Source organism: Callithrix jacchus, chromosome 2 (genome assembly GCF_049354715.1).
Source record: "Callithrix jacchus isolate 240 chromosome 2, calJac240_pri, whole genome shotgun sequence".
In the NCBI taxonomy this organism is placed as follows: Eukaryota; Metazoa; Chordata; class Mammalia; order Primates; family Cebidae; genus Callithrix; species Callithrix jacchus.
Genome location: NC_133503.1, coordinates 199232545 through 199255068, shown reverse-complemented (window position 1 = coordinate 199255068; position 22524 = coordinate 199232545). Strand labels below are relative to the sequence as shown.

General features: G+C 43.3%; 1 protein-coding gene across 4 annotated transcripts in view; it reads right to left on the bottom strand.

The window, feature by feature from the left end:
• Positions 1-789: 789 nt before the first annotated feature.
• NSUN2 (NOP2/Sun RNA methyltransferase 2) overlaps positions 790-22524 on the bottom strand; it is a 31719-nt gene continuing 9984 nt past the window's right edge. Inside the window, exons 7-19 of one of the 4 annotated variants that reach the window (XR_013532372.1) lie at positions 21791-21983; positions 19674-19748; positions 18485-18615; positions 15877-15950; positions 15117-15247; positions 13979-14075; positions 8039-8223; positions 7636-7728; positions 6381-6516; positions 5721-5801; positions 5281-5419; positions 3907-4138; positions 790-1799 (exon numbers count right to left, since the gene is read on the bottom strand). Coding sequence is in view for 2 of the 4 variants with exons in the window: in XM_002745141.5 (XP_002745187.3) it covers positions 1469-1799; positions 3907-3946; positions 5281-5419; positions 5721-5801; positions 6381-6516; positions 7636-7728; positions 8039-8223; positions 13979-14075; positions 15117-15247; positions 15877-15950; positions 18485-18615; positions 19674-19748; positions 21791-21983 (1706 nt within the window). In the remaining 2 variants the exon portion in view is untranslated. The remainder of the gene's footprint in view (positions 1800-3906; positions 4139-5280; positions 5420-5720; positions 5802-6380; positions 6517-7635; positions 7729-8038; positions 8224-13978; positions 14076-15116; positions 15248-15876; positions 15951-18484; positions 18616-19673; positions 19749-21790; positions 21984-22524) is intronic. The other 3 variants (XR_013532373.1, XM_002745141.5, XM_078365690.1) reach the window with 3 other exon arrangements.

Genomic DNA, 22524 nt, shown 5'->3' with positions numbered 1-22524 from the left:
TGTAAAAGGGATGGAAAAAGGGGGAAAATCATTTGCAGTTACCACAGTAAAACTGGCTAAGGCCAAAACTGTCAAGAAATACTAAAGCTGGTAGTCGGAAGTTTGAAGAGAGAGGAATATAGTCTTGAAATATCTCCTTGCAAATGGAGAAACTCGGCAAGCAGACACCATATTGATAAAAAAAAACTTCACCACCACTATAAAGAGAAAAACCAACATCAGCCACCTTCTGGCACGACGCAATGAAGAGAACACAGCACCAGCTCTGTGGTATCTTGTTGAAAATACACGAATCGCTGGGAGATCCGACCAACCAAAACTGAATCACATTCAAACTACCTGACCTGTACCGCCCCCCAAACTGTCAATCATAAAAGACGGACTGGGAACTGCTTCAGACTGGTGCGAACAGGAGACAAGAGAGTCAAAGGCAACAGCGGTTGCCCCAGGCAAAATTGGACACTGTGACTGCAAGGGACATTCCCAGGCCGTTGTGGTGACCTTGCCGGGGGTGGCCTTGCATCTACGTTTGTGCCGACGCCTATGCTGTAAAACAGCTGTAAAGAGGCTGTTTCCAGGAAACACAACGGCAGTAAGGGGGTAATGTAACACGCCTGCAACATCCTGTCAAAGAGACCAGAAAACAACCCGAGTGACATGCAAGCACACCGGAAGATGCAGGTGCGCATGGAGAGCCATGTTCAGGGCGGAATTTGGGGAAAGGGAAACAGCCAAAAGTCAGTCTGTTCTTTCTGCCTCCTAAGAGCAAAAACAAGAATCACACATGTATACACTTTATCATTAATAACTTTATTTAAATATTCCAAGGAACCCAACCCCATTTAAGAATAAAAATTGCGAAGTACTCCATTCAGTAAAAGCACATTAGTCCCCATCAATAACTAGTATGAAATTCACGTTACAGCTCTTACTCTGGGAGTTTATTTTACCCTCTATCCCAAAAGGCACAAAGTCATCTGAGGCCTCAGATATTAACCCAACCGCATGTTACCGTCACACTGCCAATGTGCAACTCAGTGTAATATTAAAGCTTGTAACACAGCTCCCCAAGAAGTCAGAGAGTTATAGATTTTCCTATAAATAAAAATTAAAAAATACTGGACCTTAAGACCAGTACAGGCTTAACAAGAGATCTGAAATTTCTGCAAGGGTAGTTTTATTTCTTGATAGAAGTACAACTTTAACAGTGAAAGTCTATTCCCAGCAAGAGATACTAGACACAGCGTGGCCAAAGACACAAAGTAAAACGAGCGACTTCTAACACGCTAGAAGAATACGTTTTCATCAGCTCCGTAAGAAAGCAGTCCTGGTCATTCAGAACGCTCCTATCATCCCACCAGTCTGCAGCCGTTAAAAATACAGCTTTACAGGCCACAGGCTGTTCTGTGACCCAGAAGTGGCCAGTTTTGTGTGTGAGGGGTGTGGGCTCTTGCTACCTTGGGCCTGCTCACCGGGGCAGGTGGGCCTCTGCCAGGTCACAGCCTGCTGTCACATCTGGGCTGTCGGACTCTCCGGCGTCTGGGCTGTCGGCCTCTCTGGCATCAGGACTGTGGGTCTCTCCTGCTCTCTGTCCCTCGGTCACCTCATTCTCCAGCTGTCCAGTGCTGGCTGCATTCTCATTTGTTAGGATAACCCCTTCCTTTTTCTTTTCTCCCAATACCTCCAGCCCCATCATCCTGAGATAATGAAGCCGCTCATTCTTGGGCACAAAAGTTCGAATGGAGGCCTTTCCCCGCCATCCGCATAAGACAATGGGACACTGCAGAGAGTCTGGATTCCTACAATTGAAAGTGGTTTCATGCAGAACATTAGACATTCCCATAACTGCATCGAAAGAGAGGTAATATGCAACTGCTCAAAAAGAAAACCACAAAGAGCCCAAACCCACAAACCCCCAAACCACTGGGAGGACATTTTCATCTGTGATCTGAGGGGTATTTTCTCAGCTTCCCTCTTCAGTCCTGAGTAGGATCCTCACCCTCACTTTCCCCTTGCCTCTTTCGTGCACAATGGGGTAGGCCCCAAATCTGCAGATGTCACACACACTTTCAGTGCTGGGATTTCTAATACTTCCTCCTCCAACTTAACTTCCTGCCCCCCACCCCGTGTCACCTTGCCCTACTACATGAGAAGCATTTCTCCACATGCTCCTCACAGCTCACCTCCAAGTTTCCTAAGTGACTGAGGCTCCTTACAGGCTGGAAGATGACGTCCCCGCAGGACACGAGACCACCCATCCTTCTGACACTCAGCATTTCGCATCATTTGTTCTCTAGGAGCCCTGCCGTGCTCATCTCCATTTCCAGCATGCTGTGTTCCCCACAATCAAACACCCCTGCCTCTCTGAACCTGCTCTGTCCCTCCCTACCTTCCAGGCGCCACCTGTCCAGCCAGGTGGCATCGACTCCCGTCCCTCACAGAGACGGAAGCCACCATTTCTAACCTGCAGATGCTCTCTCTCAAGTTCTCTAATTCTTTCCTAGGGGACTCTGACCTAGATTTTAGGCTCCTAATGGCCCATTTTAATCACCTTTCCATTTTCCCTAATCTAAAGCAGGGTATTAAGTTGGCTTCAAGAAGTGAGAGGTAACTATAGGAAATTCCCAACTCCCATCTTCCTTAAAAAAAAAAAAAAAAAAAATCATTATTCCTGAAGCTGACTTTTCACCTGTGTATTTCGACAAGTAAAAACGAGTGTTTAAATATGAAAAAGTGAATCCACAACTTAAAATATCCCAATGTTTCTATGTGGGCCACATGAGACTGTTATTTAAAAACCTTTTCTGGGTCTTTATTCAAACTCTTGTAAAAACACCCAGAAGCCATCAATCACTAGATGTTCTGGCCCCTCCACCGCCCAGACGGCATCTGCCTCCGGCAGGTCCCCAGGTGCCCATGCACATGGCCTCGCTGACCTCCCCAGCCCATCACCTGCTGTTCTCTCCCCTCTGATGCTCCTCCTACCTCAGCCCTGACCTGTCCACTCTCCACAGGGCAGCCAGGTGGCCTGAATCCTGAAGATATGTGGGCCTACGGCCCCCTGCCAATGTCTTGCCTGACCCCCGTCCCTCCCCGGCTGGGCACGCCCTGACCCCCAACTTGTTCCTGCCCCAGGGTCTGCACTTTGGTAGCTGCTTCAAGTCAGACCTGGACCCCTGGTCCAACACTAACTTCCCACAGAAACCTGTACAGTGGTCCTACCTACTCGCTCCCCCAAACTCCGCTCAGCCCTGGGCCCCATTTTATTTCCTCCTCTCAGAAATGGTGTTTCATGTCACCAAGAGGGAGCTGTTGCAGATGAGATCCTAATTTTGCCACTAGTGAGCTGAGGCGCTGAGCAAGCCACCTCACTCTCTGTCCCACTTCCTCCTCCGGCAAGTGTTGCCAACAGCAGTATCTGCTCCCCAAGGCCCATGAGGATGCAGGTTGAATACATGCACAGTGCGGAGCAGTGGGCCCGTGGTGACAGTGAACGTAAGCAAACCCCATGCTCCAGCCCTCGCTCCTGATGCAGTAACATGTCAGCAATGCACATGGCTGAACCGGTGATGAGGATGAAACAATGGAACCTCACTCACCTTTACACTTATTCTGTATAAGACAGAACTCTTCATTAGTTTCTAATATTTAAAAACTAAGTGCTATGTATTTTATTCTCTGTAAGTAAAAATTCATTTCGCCTGAGCTGAGTGTTCTATGAAACAGTATCTTCATGGTGACCTACAGGGATATTTTGGTTCTAAGTTTCCACAAAACTACTTGCAGAGGAACAATCATAAAAGGCTTGAAGGAGGTTCCCACTTCCCAAGTCACCTTTCTCACCAACAAGAGCCCTGTAGCTAATGACAAGGTGTGTGCAGAAGGACAGGGCATGCACTGACTTACGCAGAATCTGGTTCATACTTCAGCACGATGCTTCCCTTTGCTGGAAGAGAAACAGACACACATTTGCCAAGTTCTCCAGGCAGGGGATGCATGCGACGAGGGCATTTATGCACCTACTAATAAGTATTCTGAAGAAACAGAACAACAAATAATCTTGGCCTCAAGGATCTAGATGGTGAAAAAAGGCCTTCTGGAGACATGAACCAAGTCCAAATGATGCAGTAGGGATGATCTGGAAGAGGACACAGGCAAAAGCCATTCAGGGACTTCAAGGGATGTCACCTCACAAGCCACGCCGAGAGGCAAGGAGGCTTGCTTCTTGGGATTAACTGCTAGTTAATTCTTCCAAATTCAAGATTAAATAAACTGTAACACCAACTCCCAGAATGGCATGAAATACATAAAAATTGTCTAATACTGCAATCATGTAAGTACAGGATTAAAAGGAAACCAACAGTTCCCTTATCCTTTACAAGAATCTCTACTTTCAATTGTGGTCCTTGGCTGAGACGGCAGCGGGAGACAGACGCCACAGAGCATGTCTGATATTACAAAGGAGCGCAACAGGAAGCTTTACATGCAAGTAAGAGACATGATTATACATAACTGCAAGAACTGATTCATATAGTTTTGATCAAATTGAGCCAGAAATATTAAACGGCAAGTTATTTTAAAAAATAAATGAGAAAGAAGACATCAGAAAAACAAAATTAGAATAGCTTGAAGAAATTATTTTTATGCTTAGGGGAAAGCATCACTGGAGTGATTTGAAGTGGAAGTTGATGAAATATAAAAGCAGCAAATAAACCAAATAATCTACTGAGGCCGGCGAGCAGAAAAGTCGGAACTGCTGGCCAGACTCTTACTCTGCTGTCACACAGGTGTTAAAATGCTAAGTGAACCAGATCTGCATGTTAGCCAGTCTCGTGAGGGTGTGGACCTTAAAACACAAATGAACCCAAGCACAGAGACCTGCCTCTACCCACCCCCGACCTGCTGAGAGGCAAGTGGGTCAAGAGCGCTGGCCAGGGGGCTGGTTGGGGCTGCTCACAGGCCAAGCCCTTCATTCCCCGGACTCTTGGGTCCAGCAAGTTGAGCGAAGGCCAGCCCCGCAAGCCACACAGACACACTGTGGGCTGTTGGAAAGCAGCAGGGCGCCACCAGGGCCTGGGGAAGTAGAGCAACCCCAAGATGCCTTTGCCCCTTAGCATTCTGAACTGTCATGAGGGTTCCACAGAGCCCTCTGGAAAGTGAGGCAACCAGACTGTACTGAAAAATATGATTGATAAATATGCCCGAAAGATACCACCTGCATTCTGGCTGTCCTTTTAAAGAGAATACAAGTTATGTCTCTATCCATTTCAAACTACTCACCTAGGTCCTTTGCTTGGCTGTATGTCTCACTGCTGAGTTTTCTAAAAAAGGGGTTTTCCTGGGTCAACAGTATCTTAACGTCTTCCATTGATACGGTAATTATTCTTGAATTAATAAATGGATACAATGTATATATTCCCTGTGTGAATAAAGAGAAGATACCCTGATGTCATTCATGAATGACAACAGACTGCTGTCAGAGGCTTTCAGTGGCACCTCGGGCCCTCATAATGGGCCCTCCTTGGGATAGGTGTGGAACCGCCACCCATCCCAAGCCCACCCCGCGCCACTGGAGAGCTCAATAACCGGTGAAGGTCAAGTGGCTGGTAGGAGCCAGCCAAGCCCTGAGCCACTCAGACCATCTGGCAAGCCAGAAAGCCCATCAACTCCCGACTGCCTGATCTGCGGCCAGCGCTGTTCAAGTGCACTTCCAAAATTACCTCCTGTGCCAACCGGAAAGCACAGTCAAACTCTTCGCCACTGTTATTTCGACACCAGACTTTTATTCCCGTGTTAATAACCTGTAAGTAAAAGTGAGAAGAAGCACACAGAGATGAACACAGGACCACCCTCTGTAAGGACACAGGGCCACACAGAGTGGCCGTCATAGAACAGGAAAGGGGAGGAGAAGCAGAAACCATCGGGAAACCCCGGCAAGAACCCACTGGTCCTCATAACTTGTGTTTATGTGACCTGGAGAGCAGTAGAGCAAATGAAAGAGGGGGCCCCAAATGGCCAAATTCTACGGGAAGTGTCTCAAAGGACAAATCCCAAGGGTGGGGGCAGCAGTGCTTGCAGCCTCCAGGCCCTCGGTACCTTCTCTGCCCAGGAGGATGAGCTGTGAGAACTACACTGAGGCTCACCCAGCTGCGGGAATGGGGCAAAGAAAAGACACCAGGCACCAGATTCGGGACTCTGGTCGGAACCACTCAGCCCTGTGCCGGCCAACAGCTCTGAAGCCACAGGGCAGGCTCAGGGACCTGCAGCCAATGCTACAGGTGGGGAGGGCAGATGCCAGCGTCTGCTCCAAATGAAATTTAAGCAGCTGTGAAAAGCCACACGCATCCCCAGTCAGCAGCCAGTGTCCGTGCAGTTGGCACCTTCATCCTCTCACTGTTATTCAGCAGCACGTTCCGTAGCTCCTTAGAAACCATGTAGAGCTGCCTTTTCTTCCCTTCTGTTGTCCGAGTTAACAAATTCATCCTTGGGAATGAAGGATCCAAAGCATAAAATTTCCTGTACACAAAGACAGTGCTATTTATACATACTCAGCTCAAAACCCAGTAATTGTTTGTAAACATCTTCTCCTCCAGAATTCAATCTCTAAAACTGTAGTGTGGCTCAAGGGCATGGGGCTCTGTTCTGGACTCCCAGCTTCTAACCTTTGTCCACTTCCACCTGAAACCTCCAAGTGACATCTGGGGCACAACTCGATCAGAAACCTACATTAACAAGTGCAGCTTCTCTCCCTCAGCTGCTACTCCAATGATAATGACCTGAGAACACTACTTTTGATTTATTTTTCAATACTTTTACAAATGTATGCAAAGGACCAGTTATGCAAACGACAGTGGAGTGACTGCCCCGGCAAATAGATTCTAAAATTCAGTGAGTAACACATGAATGTGAGACTTACCCTAAACCCTCTTCCTCTATGTTCTAGCTACGCCATCCCTCATCAACCCCCACACATGCTACACTTCATTTCTTCTACAGGTACTGAACTAGGCAGCCTTGGCCTCTGGTCTCTACACTCAAATGAACAATTTCGGTTCAGGATCACAACTGAGTAATTTACATTCATAGTCACAGCCCAGGTTTTTTAATCTATCATGTTCACAAAGTAAAGTTTACTTTCTCCTTAAATCGAAAGGTTGAGTTAATAACCTCTGAAGTTTCATCCTGTTCTAATATGCAGTTAAAAAGGTTAAGGGGAAAAAAGCTAGGCGAGGCTCAGTGGCTCATGCCTGTAATCCCAGCACTTTGGGAGGCCAAGGTGGGTGGATCACCTGAGGCCAAGAGTTCGAGACCAGCCTGATCAGCATGGATAAACCCCATCTCTACTAAAAATACAAAATTAGCTGGGTGTGGTGGTACATGCCTGTAATCCCAGCTACTTGGGAGGCTGAGGTAGGAGAATCACTGGAACCCAGGAGGCGGAGGTTGCAGTGAGCTGAGATTGCGCCACTGCAATCCAGCCTGGGCAACAAGAGTGATACTCCATCCCCCCACCCCACCCCAGCAAAAAAAAGCTAGACAGAATTACAGACAAAATGGTTAAATGTGATCAGTTGTACATTTGTTACTTTAGAGTAAATTTCTTTAAATGAGTAATTAAAAAGGCTGAATCCTTACTCGATAGGTGGAAATAATGGGTCATCTTCAGGAATGAATACAAACGGGTCTTCTTTAAATCCGAATAACTTCCTTTTCTTCGATGGAGGAGGACTAAAAAGGGAATGAGGATGAGACACATCAATCTGTAACGAGCGCCAACCTTCAGTACAGCCTTCCTTTCCCATCAGTGCCTGTGTCAGTTCCATGCAATACGAGGTTTGCAGCATGGATCTTTGCCAGGCAGCCGATGTTGAAACCTTCCGGCTTCCACACAGACTCCAGCCCTCCCACTTCATGTGTCTGATACCATACATGTACTGTGCCCTCAAACCCACCAAGAAGTGGCTTTGGGATTCCACTGAATCTACAAGGACTGTGAAGACACTGGAGTGTTAGGTCAAGACGTAACCCCTTTTCTTACCCACACACGCCATCTTTCCTATTGCCATTACTCTCTAAATCCTCCGGTGCGTGAGCTATTTCTGTGTCACCAGTTCCTGTGACTGATGGACTTTCCAGCTTAGAGGGATCTGCGGGTGTCCCTTCTGTGGGATCTGCAGGGCTCAGCTGGGTGCTTCCTCTGGTGTCTGCGGATTTACCCTGCAGCTGTCAGACAGAACAATCTCACTGATACACAAGGAGTAGCAGTCTTTGTGCTGCTATGAAAAGTTAAAATACCAAATTTATAAAATCAATCATTTGTACTTTTCTACTGCATTATATGTGGAGAAAGACAACAATTTTTTAAAGTGTCATTTTAAATTTGTTATTATAAACAAAATTCATGGACAGTTTCTTTGGAGTTAAAGCTGATTCTACCTTAATCTCACAAACAGCATATACAGCCTGTTTCTTAGCAGAGCCCTATTACGCCAGCTAGTTCTCATCTAAAAATGAACGTTGATGCGAAAATCCTCAATATCGTGCACCTGCTCTGGGTAAGGTACAGTGAAGAACACGAAGTGCATCGAGCAAGATCTCTAAAATACCCAGCAGGGGCAAAAAGACAAACACATAAATAACAAGAAAGGAGGGTACAAACTGTTCTGAGCACCTGGACGAACTGCCACAGGAACTGGGAGAAAGAGTATCTGAGGCACGAAGGAAACTTCTGCACAAGAATGAACTTATGAATTAACGCCATGGTATAATTTAAATATGGCTTTGGGAATGAGCAAAATGTTTTAGTTATGTTAAAGATCTTTTAAAAATATGTATTCTCTTTAAAAAGTCACAAAACTGATAAAAGTCATAATTCCTCAGTCTCTCTGAAGTAAGTTTAAAAATTAGGATGCTTCAAATTAAGATCAGAGCAGAACTGAAGGAGACAGAAATACGGAAAACCCTTCAAAAACAATCAGTGAATCCAGGAGCTGGTTTTTTGAAAAGATCAACAAAATAGATAGACTGCTAGCCAGACTGATAAAGAAGAAAAGAGAGAAGAATCACATAGATGCAATAAAAAATGATAAAGGGGTATCACCACCGATCCCACAGAAATAGCATCAGAGAACACTATAAACACCTCTATGCAAATAAACAAAAATATCCAGAAGAAATGGATGAATTCCTGGACACTTACACCTTCCCAAGACTAAACCAGGAAGAAGCTGAATACACCAATAACAAGGTCTGAAATTGAGGCAGCAATTAATAGCCCACCAACCAAAACAAGTCCAGGACCAGACGGGTTCACAGCCGAATTCTACTGGAGGTACAAAGAGGGGCTGGTACCATTCCTTCTGAAACTATTCCAAACAATAGAAAAAGAGGGAATCCTCTCTAATTTATTTTATGAGGCCAACATCATCTTGATACCAAAACCTGGCAGAGACACACTAAAAAACAAAGTTTCAGGCCAATATCCCTGACGAACACTGATGCGAAAATCCTCAATAAAAGAGTGGCAAACCAAATCCAACAGCACATCAAAAAGCTTCTCCATACTGATCAAGTCGGCTTCATCGCCGGAATATAAGGCTGGTTCAACATGGGCAAATAAATAAACGTAATCCATCACATAAACAGAACCAAAGACAAAGATCACATGATTATCACAACAGATGCAGAGAAGGTCTTAGACAAAAATTCAACAGCCCTTTATGCTAAAAACTCTCAATCAACTAGGTATTGATGGAACATATCGCAAAATAATTAGAGCTATTTATAACAAACCTACAGCCAGTATCATACTGAATGGGCAAAAATTGCAAGCATTCCCTTTGAAAACTGGCACAAGACAAGGATGTCCTTTCTCACCACCCATATTCAACATGGTATTATAGTATTGGGAGTTTCTGGCTAGGGCAATCAGGTAAGAGAAAGAAATAAAGGGAATTCAATTAGGAAAAGAGGAAGTCAAATTGTCTCTATTTGCAGACAACATGATTGTATATGTAGAAGACCCCACTGTCTCAGCCAAAAATTTCCTTAAACTGATAAGCAACTTCGGCAAAGTCTCAGGATACAAAATCAATGTGCAAAAATCACAAGCATTCCTGCACATCAGTAATAGACTAACAGAGAGCCAAATCACAAGTGAACTCCCATTTGCAATTGCTACAGTTTTATACCTAGGAATACAACTAACAAAAGATGTGAAGGGCCACTGCTCAAGGAAATAAGAGAAGATGAAAACAAATGGAAACACATCCCATGCTCATGGTTAAGAAGAATCGTTATTGTGAAAATAGCCATACTGCCTAAAGTAATTCACAGATTCAACGCTATCCCCATCAAGCTACCATTGACTTTCTTCACAGAACTGGAAAAAAAAAACCACCTTAAATTTCATATGAAACCCAAAAAAGAGCCTGTATAGCCAAGACAATCCTAAGCAAAACAAAACAAAACACAAACCTGGAGGCATAACACTACCTGACTTCAAACTATACTACAAGGCTACAGTAATCAAAACAGAATGGTACTGGTACCAAAACAGAGATATCAATCAATGGAACAGAACAGAGGCCTCAGGAATAACACCACACTATCTACAACCATCTGATCTTTGACAAACCTGACAAAAACAAGCAATGGGGAAAGGTTTCCCTGTTTAATAAATGGTGTTGGGAAAACTGGCTGGCCATATGCAGAAAGCTGAAACTGGATCCCTTCCTTACACTTTATACAAAAATTAATTCAAGATGGATTAAAGATTTAAACATAAGACCTAACACCATAAAAACCCTAGAAGAAAACCTAGGCAATACCATTCAGGACACAGGCATAGGCAAGGACTTCATGACTAAAACACCAAAAGCAATGGCAACAAAAGACAAAATAGATAAATGGGATCTAATTAAACTAAAGAGCTTCTGAACAGCAAAAGAAATGCATGCAACCAACAGAAAGAAAGAAAATTTTTGCAATCTACCCATCTGAAAAAGGACAAATATCCAGAATCTACGAAGAACTTAAACAAATTTACAAGAAAAAAACAAACAACCCCATCAAAAAGTGGGTGAAGGATATGAACAGACACTTCTCAAAAGGAAACATTTATGCAGCCAACAAACATGAGGAAAAGCTCATCATCACAGATCCTTAGAGAAATGCAAATCAAAACCACAATGAGACACCATCCCATGCCAGTTAGAATGGCAATCATTAAAAAAAATCAGGAGACAACAGATGCTGGAGAGGATGTGGAGCAACAGGAACACTTTTACAGTGTTGGTAGGAGTGTAATTATTTCCACCATTGTGGAAGACAGTGTGGTGATTCATAAGGATCTAGAATGAGAAATTCCATTAGACCCAGCAATCCCATTACTGGGTATATACCCAAAGGATTATAAATCATTCTGTTATAAAGACACATGCACATGTATGTTAATTGTGGCACTATTCACAATACCAAAGACTTGGAACCAACCCAAATGCCTATCAATGATAAACTGGATAAAGAAAATGTGGCACATATACACCATGGAATACTATGCAGCCATTAACAAGGATGAGTTCATGTCCTTTGCAGGGACACAGATGAAGCTGGAAACCATCATTCTCAGCAAACTGACACAAAAACAGAAAACCAAACACCCTATGTTCTCACTCATAAAGTGATTCATAGGTGTTGAACAATCAGAACACATGGACACAGGAAGGGAAAGATCACACACCAGGACCTGACAGGGGGTAGAGAACTAGGGGAGGGTTATCACTGAGAGAAATACCTAATGTAGATGACAGGGTGATGGATGCAGGAAACAACTATGGCACATGTATAGCTATGTAACAAACCTGCACATTCTGCACATGTACCCCAGAACTTAAAGCATAATAAAATTAGAAAAAAAAGGCCCAGTGAGGTGGCTCAAGCCTGTAATCCCAGCAAGTTGGGAGGCCAAGGCAGCTGGATCGCGAGGTCAAGAGATCGAGACCATCCTGGTCAACATGGTGAAACCCCGCCTGTACTAAAAATACAAAAAATTAGCTGGGCATGGTGGCGTGTGCCTGTAATCCCAGCTACTCAGGAGGCTGAGGCAGGAGAATTGCCTAAACCCAGGAGGCGGAGGTTGCGGTGAGCCGAGATCGTGCCATTGCACTCCAGCCTGGGTAAACAAGAGCGAAACTTGGTCTCAAAAAAAAAAAAAAGAATAAAAAATAGGATATTTCAGCACAGACAAGTTCCTTTTATTCAAAGCCACAAAGCTACTGAGCAGAGAAGCCAGAAGCCTCCCAGGGAATACATTGTATTTCCATGTTAATATAATGTAAAAAAGCAAAGAACAAAACAGATGAACCCCATGCCTGTGAGCAGGGGTGAGGGCACATGCCCTTTGTGTCCAACCCCAGCTCCTCCAAGTGGGGCCTTTTTCCTGAGTCCAGCTCTAAGGGCAAGTTCTCCCATCTCTGTCCTACCTCAACAACCACATTCTGTGACCTTAAAATACCAAGGTCAGTGTGAGCCTCCCTGGCGACTTCTAGCGCAGTGCTTACAGGTGTCAGCACCGCAGCAGATCACGGCATCCTGACCATGGAGACTCTACGTGTGCTCCCAGTGGGGCCAATGGCAGCACAGGCCATGCTAGCACTAGATCTGTTGAACTAAATGAATAAGAAACTGACAAAGTAACAGAAAAAGAGAAGTACTCGTATTGTTTAAATAAGCAAATGACAGTAAGTTGTCCTACAATGTAAGACGATACATCAGAGGCAAACCGAAAACAAATCAAAACCTTTCTACATAAGTATGAACACCAGAAACATCAATGTAACCCCCTACACAAGCCAACCTAAAGCATGTGTCTCCAAGACAGGGTCCTCTGTGACTGCACTGTGTTGTGCAGCTGGACAGCCACGAGCCAGTGGCCACTGACCACCTGAAATGTGACAAGTCTAAAACACAAGCTACTGAAACCTAGTGTGAATGAGTGCAAAGTATCTAATACTTCACAATATAATTTCTTATACTGATTCCAAGAAAATCACATTCCAGCAAAGTTAAGATACCTTGTGAGACTTTTAGCCCAAGGCGAACACCGTCTAACCTGACAGAAAAACCCTGGTAACAGCAGAAGTACAGTCGCCCCCTTTGCCAGTTTGAGTCTGTACGTCCCAGTGTTAATCTGCATGATCTGTGCCCCAGAAAAAAGCTGGAGCTCTGTGCAGAACTGTTTCCTTTTTGTTTCTCCAAAGGCTAAGCATTTTTTGTCCTGATTTTCAAGCAGGGATCTCAAAGAAATAGAGACTTTTAGACTTTGATTCCAGGCCAGGTTCTATAATCATGAAAGGCTGACTTGTGAACTAATAAATAACGCTGGCGTGGATACAGGTGAGACACCATGCATTACAAAGGACTGCCTGTCAAGATGAAGGCTACACTCCTTCTTCACTCTGCTTCCGGGTCCGCCTTGGAAAGGAACCAGTAGGCAGTTGAGATCCATCGCAAACAGGCCAGCTGCATCTTTCTAGCCAGGCCTGGACAAGGCTTGTCATCATTCCTCGCAGCGAAGGTGAAGCTGGGCTGGCCTGAGGTCAACAGAGCTCTGCTATCTGTAAAAGGCTGAAATGAACCACTCACAGGGAACTGGAGCTCAGAAAGGTGGCAGCTTCCAACTCAGAGCCACAGAGCAATCTTTGCATCTTTTCAATGTTTATTAAATAACTGGATTTAGAGTGTGGCAGGAATACATTCCCCCAAACACTGATTTGTCCACTTACCTATCCCCTACAAGAAATGTCTGCTTTTTGGAAAACTTGGTATTTAAATGAGTTTCCCTCATTCAGGCTCAGCTCTCCCACTGCCCACGGCAGGAAGCTCCTCTTTTCTCTGCACTTCCACTAAACTCCAGTTAGTTTTTATCTTAAATTTATAAGATCAAATGTTATGTCATTTTGGAAAAAGAAAAGCTCACCTTTGGTTGACGTTTGTTCCATGGCATTGAAGATTTTTTCACCAATACTGCCACAAAGAACCCTCCAGTATTCTGATGATGGGGTAATATCCTAAGGCTAAATATAGATATATAAATTCATACTTCTTAACTAATCAAAAATGCGTTTTTTTTTTAGCATTAAGGCAAATAATGCAAATGATGCAAGAGAAAAATCATGTCTTCAACCCTCACTCATAGAATGGCCGATAGTAATCTTAATTTTTTTTTTGAGACAGGGTCTGGCTCTGTTGCCCACACTGGAGCGTAGTGGTGTGATCTCAGCTCACTGCAGCAGCCTCCACCACCTGAGCTCAAGAGATCCTCCTAAATAGATGGGGTTTTACATTGTCCATGCCGGTCTCAAACTTTTGTAATCCCGCACTTTGGGAGGCCAAGGTGAGCATATCACCTGAGGCCGAGAGTTTGAGACCAGACTGGCCAACATGGTGAAACCCTGTCTCTACTAAAACCACAAAAATTAGCCAGTCATAGTGACAAGCACAGGTAGGTCCAGCTACTTGGGAGGCTCACAAGCACTGCTTGAATCTAGGACGCAGAGGTTGCAGTGAGCTGAGACTGTACCACTGCAGTCCAGCCTGGACAACAGAGAGAGACTCTGTCTCAAAAAAAAAAAAAAAGTTCATGAAGTATCCTAAGCATTAGAGGTTCTAGCCAATTCCACTATTAATAAATGCTTGCCATCCTGCTCAACATGGTGAAACCCTGTCTCTACTAAAAATACAAAAAATTAGCTGGGCATCGTGGCACGCGCCTGTAGTCCCAGCTACTCAGGAGGCTGAGGCAGGAGAAATGCCTGAACCAAGGAGGCAAAGGTTGCGGTGAGCCAAGATCGCGCCATTGCACTCCAGCCTGGGTAACAAGAGCGAAACTCCGTCTCAAAAAAAAAAAAAAAATTAAATGCTCTATGCCAGCAACTAACAGGCATGAAGCCATACTGGCTGGGAAGTTCACACACATAGGGTTGACCCTGGCATAGCCCAAGCCTCACAGCAGTGTCATCTGCTGCCACCAACTCACCCCAACAAGACCTACCAGCTCATAAGGGAGGGGGCTTAACTTTCCCCAATCCCCACACCCGGAGGCCTCACAAGCTCACCATCGCTCTAGATGCATGGCCTGCAGTTTTTCCGGGTCCTTCAGAGGGAACATGGTAGGTCGGATCTGGGTGTGTCTGCTGTGAGGAACAGCATCCCAGTCTGCAAACCACTGCCCATCTTTTGTCATTACCTATAGAGCCAGAGTACATTCCAGATTACCAGCACTATTCAATAATAACAAAAATCACAGGGCAAGAGTGTCAGTTCTCTCAAAGGTGACAAATAGTGATTCTCATTCGCTCCAAAGATAGGAAGAGTATTTGCCAAGACAAAACAATCTTTGCAGACAATTCCCAAATTATTAATACATAAATTCTGTTAAAAACAAAGATGAAATACATTTATTCTAAAAAGTAGGACAACCATTATAAAATAATTTGCCATCTAGTTTTTTTCTTTTTAAACAAGCCTCAGGCCGATTGGGACCTACAACTTTAATGAATTATTTCATACTGGAAAAAATGCTTGAATCCCAGACCACTTAAAAAAAAAAAGCAAAGCTACCCTTACAGGGATAAGAAAAAAGAGTTAATTTCCATAGTGGAATAAAAAAAACCTTTCCACTGCCAAAAATAAACACGCCATTTGTCATAAAATTTGTCATGAAATAACATTCTGAAATTGATTCTAATCTGCATAAGCAGAGGTAGTATTTATTCAAGTTACCCACACGTGAATGCTTTGAACGTGGATTTGAATGCTCTAAATCCATTACACCGCACCTCCTCTTCTGTATGAAAGTCAGTGAGGAAAGGTTACCTTCCACTGAGTGATTCCCGGCATCCACTTCAGCCCTGGCAGTTCATTAGACACATCGGCAAGCTCCAAGGCACCTGTGGAGCAAAAGCATAAACGTCTTTTTTTTTCTTTCAAAAAAATAAAACACACTATGCCCAGTGGAAAAACCAGACACAGATCACATAATATATTATTCCATTTATAGATAATGTCCAGGAAAGGCAAACCTATCAACAGAAAGTGGACGAGTGGCTGATGGGGCTCGGCTGGAACCCGGAGCGAGTGCTGATGGGCACGAAGATCTGCTGGGGTGAAAGGAATGGCCTAAAACTGGACTGTGCTAGGGGGCTGTCAACTGGGTAAACTTAACTGAAAATCCCTGGACTGTACACTTGACAGCGAGCAAACGCTGACAATATGTAAATGACACCTCAATAAAGTTGTTACAGTGACAGAGCACTGAGGAGTCCGCCATGAACGTGAGACTAACTCTACAAGAAGACAACCAGAAGGCTGGGCTGCGGACGCCCACTCTGTCCCCCATTCCAATGCACACCAGGGCAATGATGGGCGTCTTCATAAAGTCGTGTCTGACAAATATCCCACAACAATGCTGAAAACGAACTGTCGGAATTTTTAAACCTAAAGTTTGTGGTCCCAGGAAGTTTCCTAAAATTGCCCATCAGGACACAGTTAGTCCAATTTTAAAACAATGCAATAATAGCTGTGAAAACACACTGGCCTTATGCGTCCATACCAGTGACACAATGGGAAGCTATAAGGTGAGGCCATTACGGGAAACCGTTGACAGCAGCTACTAGCACAGATACAGATGTGACCGCCTCTCAGCAGAGGGAAATCCAACAAAGTTCCCAGAAAACTTATGAAAATGGACAATTACAAAACCAAAGCAAAAGAATCCCTAAGGTGGAGGGATGACAATGGAATCCTTGGAAGCAAGCATCGTACTGACTTCTGCTATTGTTTCTGAATCTTCTCCTTTGAAAAGCTAACACTAAATGACAGTGACGGGCTTCTATCACAGTGCCCAGGGCAGGCCTCAGGTGTTACTTCCCCTCAGCACCTGGGTTGGCAGCTGTCAATGCCACCCGTGTCACCCTTTCTCCAATAAAGTCATTGAGCACTTTTGGGTGGGGAACGCACACCGCCTCTGGTTAAAATTGCTATCAACCACCCACTCTGAGGCTCAGTCAAGGTCTGTTCCTTCCTGGATGAAGCCACATCCATGCACACCGCCTCTGACAGAGGAACGGGAGGAAGCATCTACAATGTGGTCTGAAGCCAACCACAGGCACAAAGTTGGCTGTGACACCATGCTGTCCACAGGTCCATACTGGAAACCCACCTGTCCGGTAAGAAAATGACTACAGAACAGGAGACTCACTCAATGAATTAATCCATTTTTGACACGTGCTAACAGGAAAAACCACTACAACATACTGGAATGTTCAGTGAAAAAGTAGGGTATTAGACATATACAATGCAATCAAGACTATCCAACACGGTGAAGACTATAAGAAGAGATGCAAAAAGCAATGCAGGTACTGGAAGGAAAAGAACCCATGTACTTTTTTTCTGAATATGAACGCCTTTATACATAAAAGCCACTTGCCTAACAGTACTGGCTGTTCTTTGAAATCTATGTGGAGGCAAAAGCCAGCCCCTGACCAAGAACTTCCTCCACCCACAAGGCATCTCCCCTGGCATCTTAGAAAGCTAAAATGATTCCAAAATGTGTATAAAGAACCTGAGCAGACGGTCTCCTGTCCTGGCTTTGTTTCTCCAGTCTTGCAGTGGACCTCGCTCTAACCACAAAGTTGAACTGTACACCAGTCTAACCCCTTCTGTGACCTGTGATGATGAGGGGATAAGCCCCATTTTAAAGGTAAGTATTTGAAAGCACACAATCTGCTCTATTGGTAATAAAGGTGCAATTCTGGGTTTGGTCTGCCTTGCTCCATTATCTTATTTGTCAACTGGTTCAAAACCTGGACAGGGAAAGAGGGCATCATTTACTGGGCTTTCAAAAGAAAGCCTCCCAGGCCAGTCATGGTGGCTCACACCTGTAATCCCAGCACTTTGGGAGGCTGAGGTGGATGGACTGCCTGAGGTCAGGAGTTTGAGACCAGTCTGGCTGCCATGGTGAAACCCCGTCTCTACTAAATATAAAAATTGGCTGTGTGTGGTGGTATATGCCAGCTGCTTGGGAGGCTGACGCAGGAGAATTGCTTGAACCCAGGAGGCAGAGGTTGCAGTGAGCCAAGATCACACCACTGCACTCCACCCTGGGCAAGAGACCAAGACTCCACCTCAAAAAAAAAAAAAAAGGCCTCCCACCTCGAAAACACATGAATAGTCAGACATTAAGCCAGCTAAAGCCTACAAATTTGGTGAAGTCTAAAAAGATTCGCAAGCATCCACTCAGAAAACCAGCAGTAGCATTCTAAATACAAGAAAAGGAACCAGCCAGTCTGGAAATCAGAAAGACCAATGAAAACCTATAATCAAGAAAGGTTTCAGACCGGATGAAGATGAACCCATCAGTGCCACAGGACAATGTTTCTGAAAAGCATATACTTTTAATAAAAGATGCATCAAGCATGCTTACCTTCACTTTTTTCGAGTAAGGATGCTATGACTGCTTCATCCTCAACAGGGTTTAGTGAACATGTGGAATACACCATCCTTCCACCTTCAGCCAGCTGCTCAGCCCCGCGTGTCGCAATCCGCAGCTGCAAGCTAAGGGGAGATAGCGGATGGCCGTAGGGCTAAACACATCCATGACGTGACGTACAGAAACACCTGCTTATGTCACATATTCATTACACGTTTTATAACACAATTATACTCAAAAAAACCTTCTAGGGATCTAAGTGAAGTTAGAGTGAACCTGTATAAAGTGTTTCATGTTAACAAAAAAAGTCTATTCTGATTGGTCTGTTAACCTTTCCCAATATGTCAACCAGCAAAGCATAAAGTTCAGTAACAACAGAATTCAACATACCAGATGAAATTTCACTATTAAAAAGCCTCTATACTTTATAAATCTGTGGTTTTTCTATGAAAAATTGGTATCATACATTCCAACCAAACTCTCATCTCTGTGTCACGAAACAGTCAACATGTTTTATGGAGGCGAGGCCTCCTGCTGTAGTTAGCTGTGGTGGATACTGAGTAGTATTCTTTGGCTCATGCACAGGACAGTCCTGCATGCAAGACCGTGGCATTTGTCACATCAGAAGAAAAAAGAATACAAGAATACAAAGCTCTATGGACAGCATGATCCAAAGAATTCAAAAAAAGCACTTTAAAAATTCCTAAAAACAGAGAAACAATACACCAAACATTAACAGACATTATCATCATGTTATAACATTTCTCTTATTTTAAGAATTTTCCAAATGTTCTTTAATGAGTAGTTCCCCATCATAAAAAGCCAACCAAAAAAATATACCTAAGAGATCAAACTGTCTTAGCAAAACAATGATTAAAAAAGAACAAAAACAGAGAGGAAAAGATTAGTAAGACATACACCAAGAGATAAATGGTCATTTCATGGAAAAATACATATTTGAAATAAGAAATTTTTTTAGAAGGCATTTTTAATAAACGTGTCATCTGAAATATATACAATTTGCAATTACTGCTCTTGAAAGGTTTTCAAACAAATTCTGATAAAACTGTTGAAGGTGGACAGCTCTATAATTAAAGATGGGCTGCTCAGTTACATAACGTAACAATAAACCTCTGCTAATCCACTTATCACACAGTGTCAGCAGTGACGAAGTTCCACTTACCCATGTAGCTGCAAGCTATTTAAAGTGGTCCACTTTTTCCAAACGTCAATGTTTTTTCTCATAGTGCCATCTCCACTGGGAAAAAAGGCATTAAAGAGTGTAGAACTGTACGAGCGGATGACTGCACCTTAACAGACAGGTCACATTCGAGCTAAGTTACAAAACAATCTACATTTTTCACAAACTACAATCGACTTTCTGTTTTAGGGATTTTCTCATGTATTATACTTTACTTCAATTTCCAAACAGGAGATAACAGATTTGGACAGCAAACTCCATTCCCTATCTAGAGACATTAATGTGCTTCCACTTGGAAAAAAATTTTAACAAGACTAATTTGTAGACCTAGGACACAGAACCTAAAATACTATTGAAAAACTCAGCTAATCAACAATGACATTTTAATCAGAATTACATGAATAATAACTAATAAGAAATTTTCCACAGTAACTGCAATTAAGCTAATACATTAGCAAAATTTTTCCTACAACCACAGTTAAACATTTATTTCTACTTTTATTTAATGGAAATGAAATAAAAATTTTCATGTTTTTCAGAACCTAAAATACTATTGAAAACCCAGTTAATCAACAGTGGCATTTTAATCACAATGATATGAATAATGACTAATAAACTTTCCTCAGTAACATATAGTAGCTAAATTTTCCTACAATCACAGTTAAACATTTCTGACTTTCTAATTTTATTTAATGAAGTTATTTTCATGTTGTTGTTAACAGAAGCAATTTCCATGTACATTTTATAGTAAAACTGGATTGTACCTTCTGTCTGTGTCTAATTTTATCTACCCTGTTTCCCCAGAGGTAACACCTGTTTCTGTTGGTCTTCTCTGTAAATGCTCATTTTCCTTGGTGGTGTAGCCACGTGTACACAATGTACCAGGTCTGCAGGACAGAAGTGTCCCATGAGATCTAATCCCTCCTTTCCAATGGCAATCCTGGCTGTAAACTAGTGGCTTCTATTGTAGAAATCGCACCACAATTTCAGAAATTCCCTCAGCTTGCAACTGTGTTCTCAGATCTCAGAGTATGATACAAGATCATCTCAGAGTATGATACAAGGAATCTCAGATCTCAGAGTATGATACAAGGAATCTCAGATCTCAGAGTATGATACAAGAAATGAGTTATCTTTCTGATCAAAAAACAGGTGGGAAAACATGAGACCCCAAGGAGTACTGAAAAACTGCAACAGAGAGGAAAACAACTTGAGTTCACGACCTGCTTTAAATTTTACTTTAAAGAGTTTTCCGGATATTGTGACTCAGCTATATTCAGAGCCGCCAGCTGCCACTTTCATACTGAGTTCTGCCACGGGCAGCAAATCTGCCACTTACTTAAACAGAATGTCATTCTTCCATAACGTGGAATGTATTTAAACCTTGTATTCTGTGCTAACAAGTTTTGTGGCAGCTTTTGAATTCTGGTCTTGACAGATTTATGTCACTCAGAAGGCATTATCACCTGGGGTTGGCATCCATGCACCTCCTATGGGAACGGAACAGAAGAGGTCTAGTTGTGTTTCTTTCCTTTTAAAAAAACTGTTACTCAGTTATACCATGAGTATTGCTTTATATCTAAACTGTAAATATCTAAAATGTTCACGTATTATCTCAAGAAAGGTATAAAAACACAAGTAAAATGAATTTCCTAAGGGTTTGAACTCCGAAATTTCTTTCATTTAATTAAATAACATAAAACCCAATGTGATTACATAGTACTCTATGACAAAGTTTTTTATATACTGTACTTGCTGGAAGAACTAATAAAAAATAATTGGGGCACACGAATTGTTCCAAGCAATCACATTCTAAAATACACCACAATGAGAGTCTACGATTCTATTTTGCTCTGAGATGTTTTCTCTGGATTTTCCTGCAGGCTATCACAACCCCCCCTTTCTGTTCCTTACCCAGCATCTGCTCCTTCTCATTCAGACTCTACGTGTCCACCTTCTGGTTTAGGCTCACACTATCTTTCTCCGTACCCCAAGACTCACATATAGTTGAGTCATGTTCACGCACAATTTCATTTTAGTCTTCGTTGGACTTCATTTCTTTAGTGGATTTTGGGCTTTCTGGCCAATAAGATAAATACCTGCAAGGGACATCACATAAAATTCGATCATAGAAGAGGATCTCCTTCGTGCCGCCCACATCCATCTGGAGCCGGGGTATGCTGGAGGCGTCATGGTTGACCACCATGATGCAGGGGCTGCTCAGCCTCTTGGCTTGATGGACGAGCAGGTAGCAGCGCTTGTTGTCCACATCATTCGCAATAACAAACCCCTCTGGAGACAGAAGTGCAGTGTCAGATGAAACAGAGCCTAAGTGGAGTCACTTCCTGAAATATGCAACCTCTAAATGTCAGCCAGTGAGAAACAGCAATCCACCAAACTTGAGACACACAGTCAAGGTTTTCTACAAGTACGTTAAGTGGTTCAAAACAAGGAACCAGGTGGCTTTGCGTGGATTTTATGGACACTTGAATTTTGAAAACCTCAAAAGTTATCTATTCAACAATTACTCACTTTGTGCCAATTACCAGACCAAAAATGCCTTTTCTACTATTAGTAACGATTAATTACAAAAAAGGTTGAGGAGAAAGGTATAGAAACAATAGAATCACCTGCCGAATGTTTTGAAATCCTGAATATGGGCCGGGACTCTGCTCTGACTGAGTCAGGCTCCTAGGGCAGGGCCCAAGCACCTGAAGGCAGAAGCTGTTCCTGGAGGCTCCGCGGGCTGGGAATTCTACTGGGTGTGCCTCTGCTCATTTCTGATTCTTCCCACACCCCCAGCAAAAAGGCAAATATATCGACAACATTTATG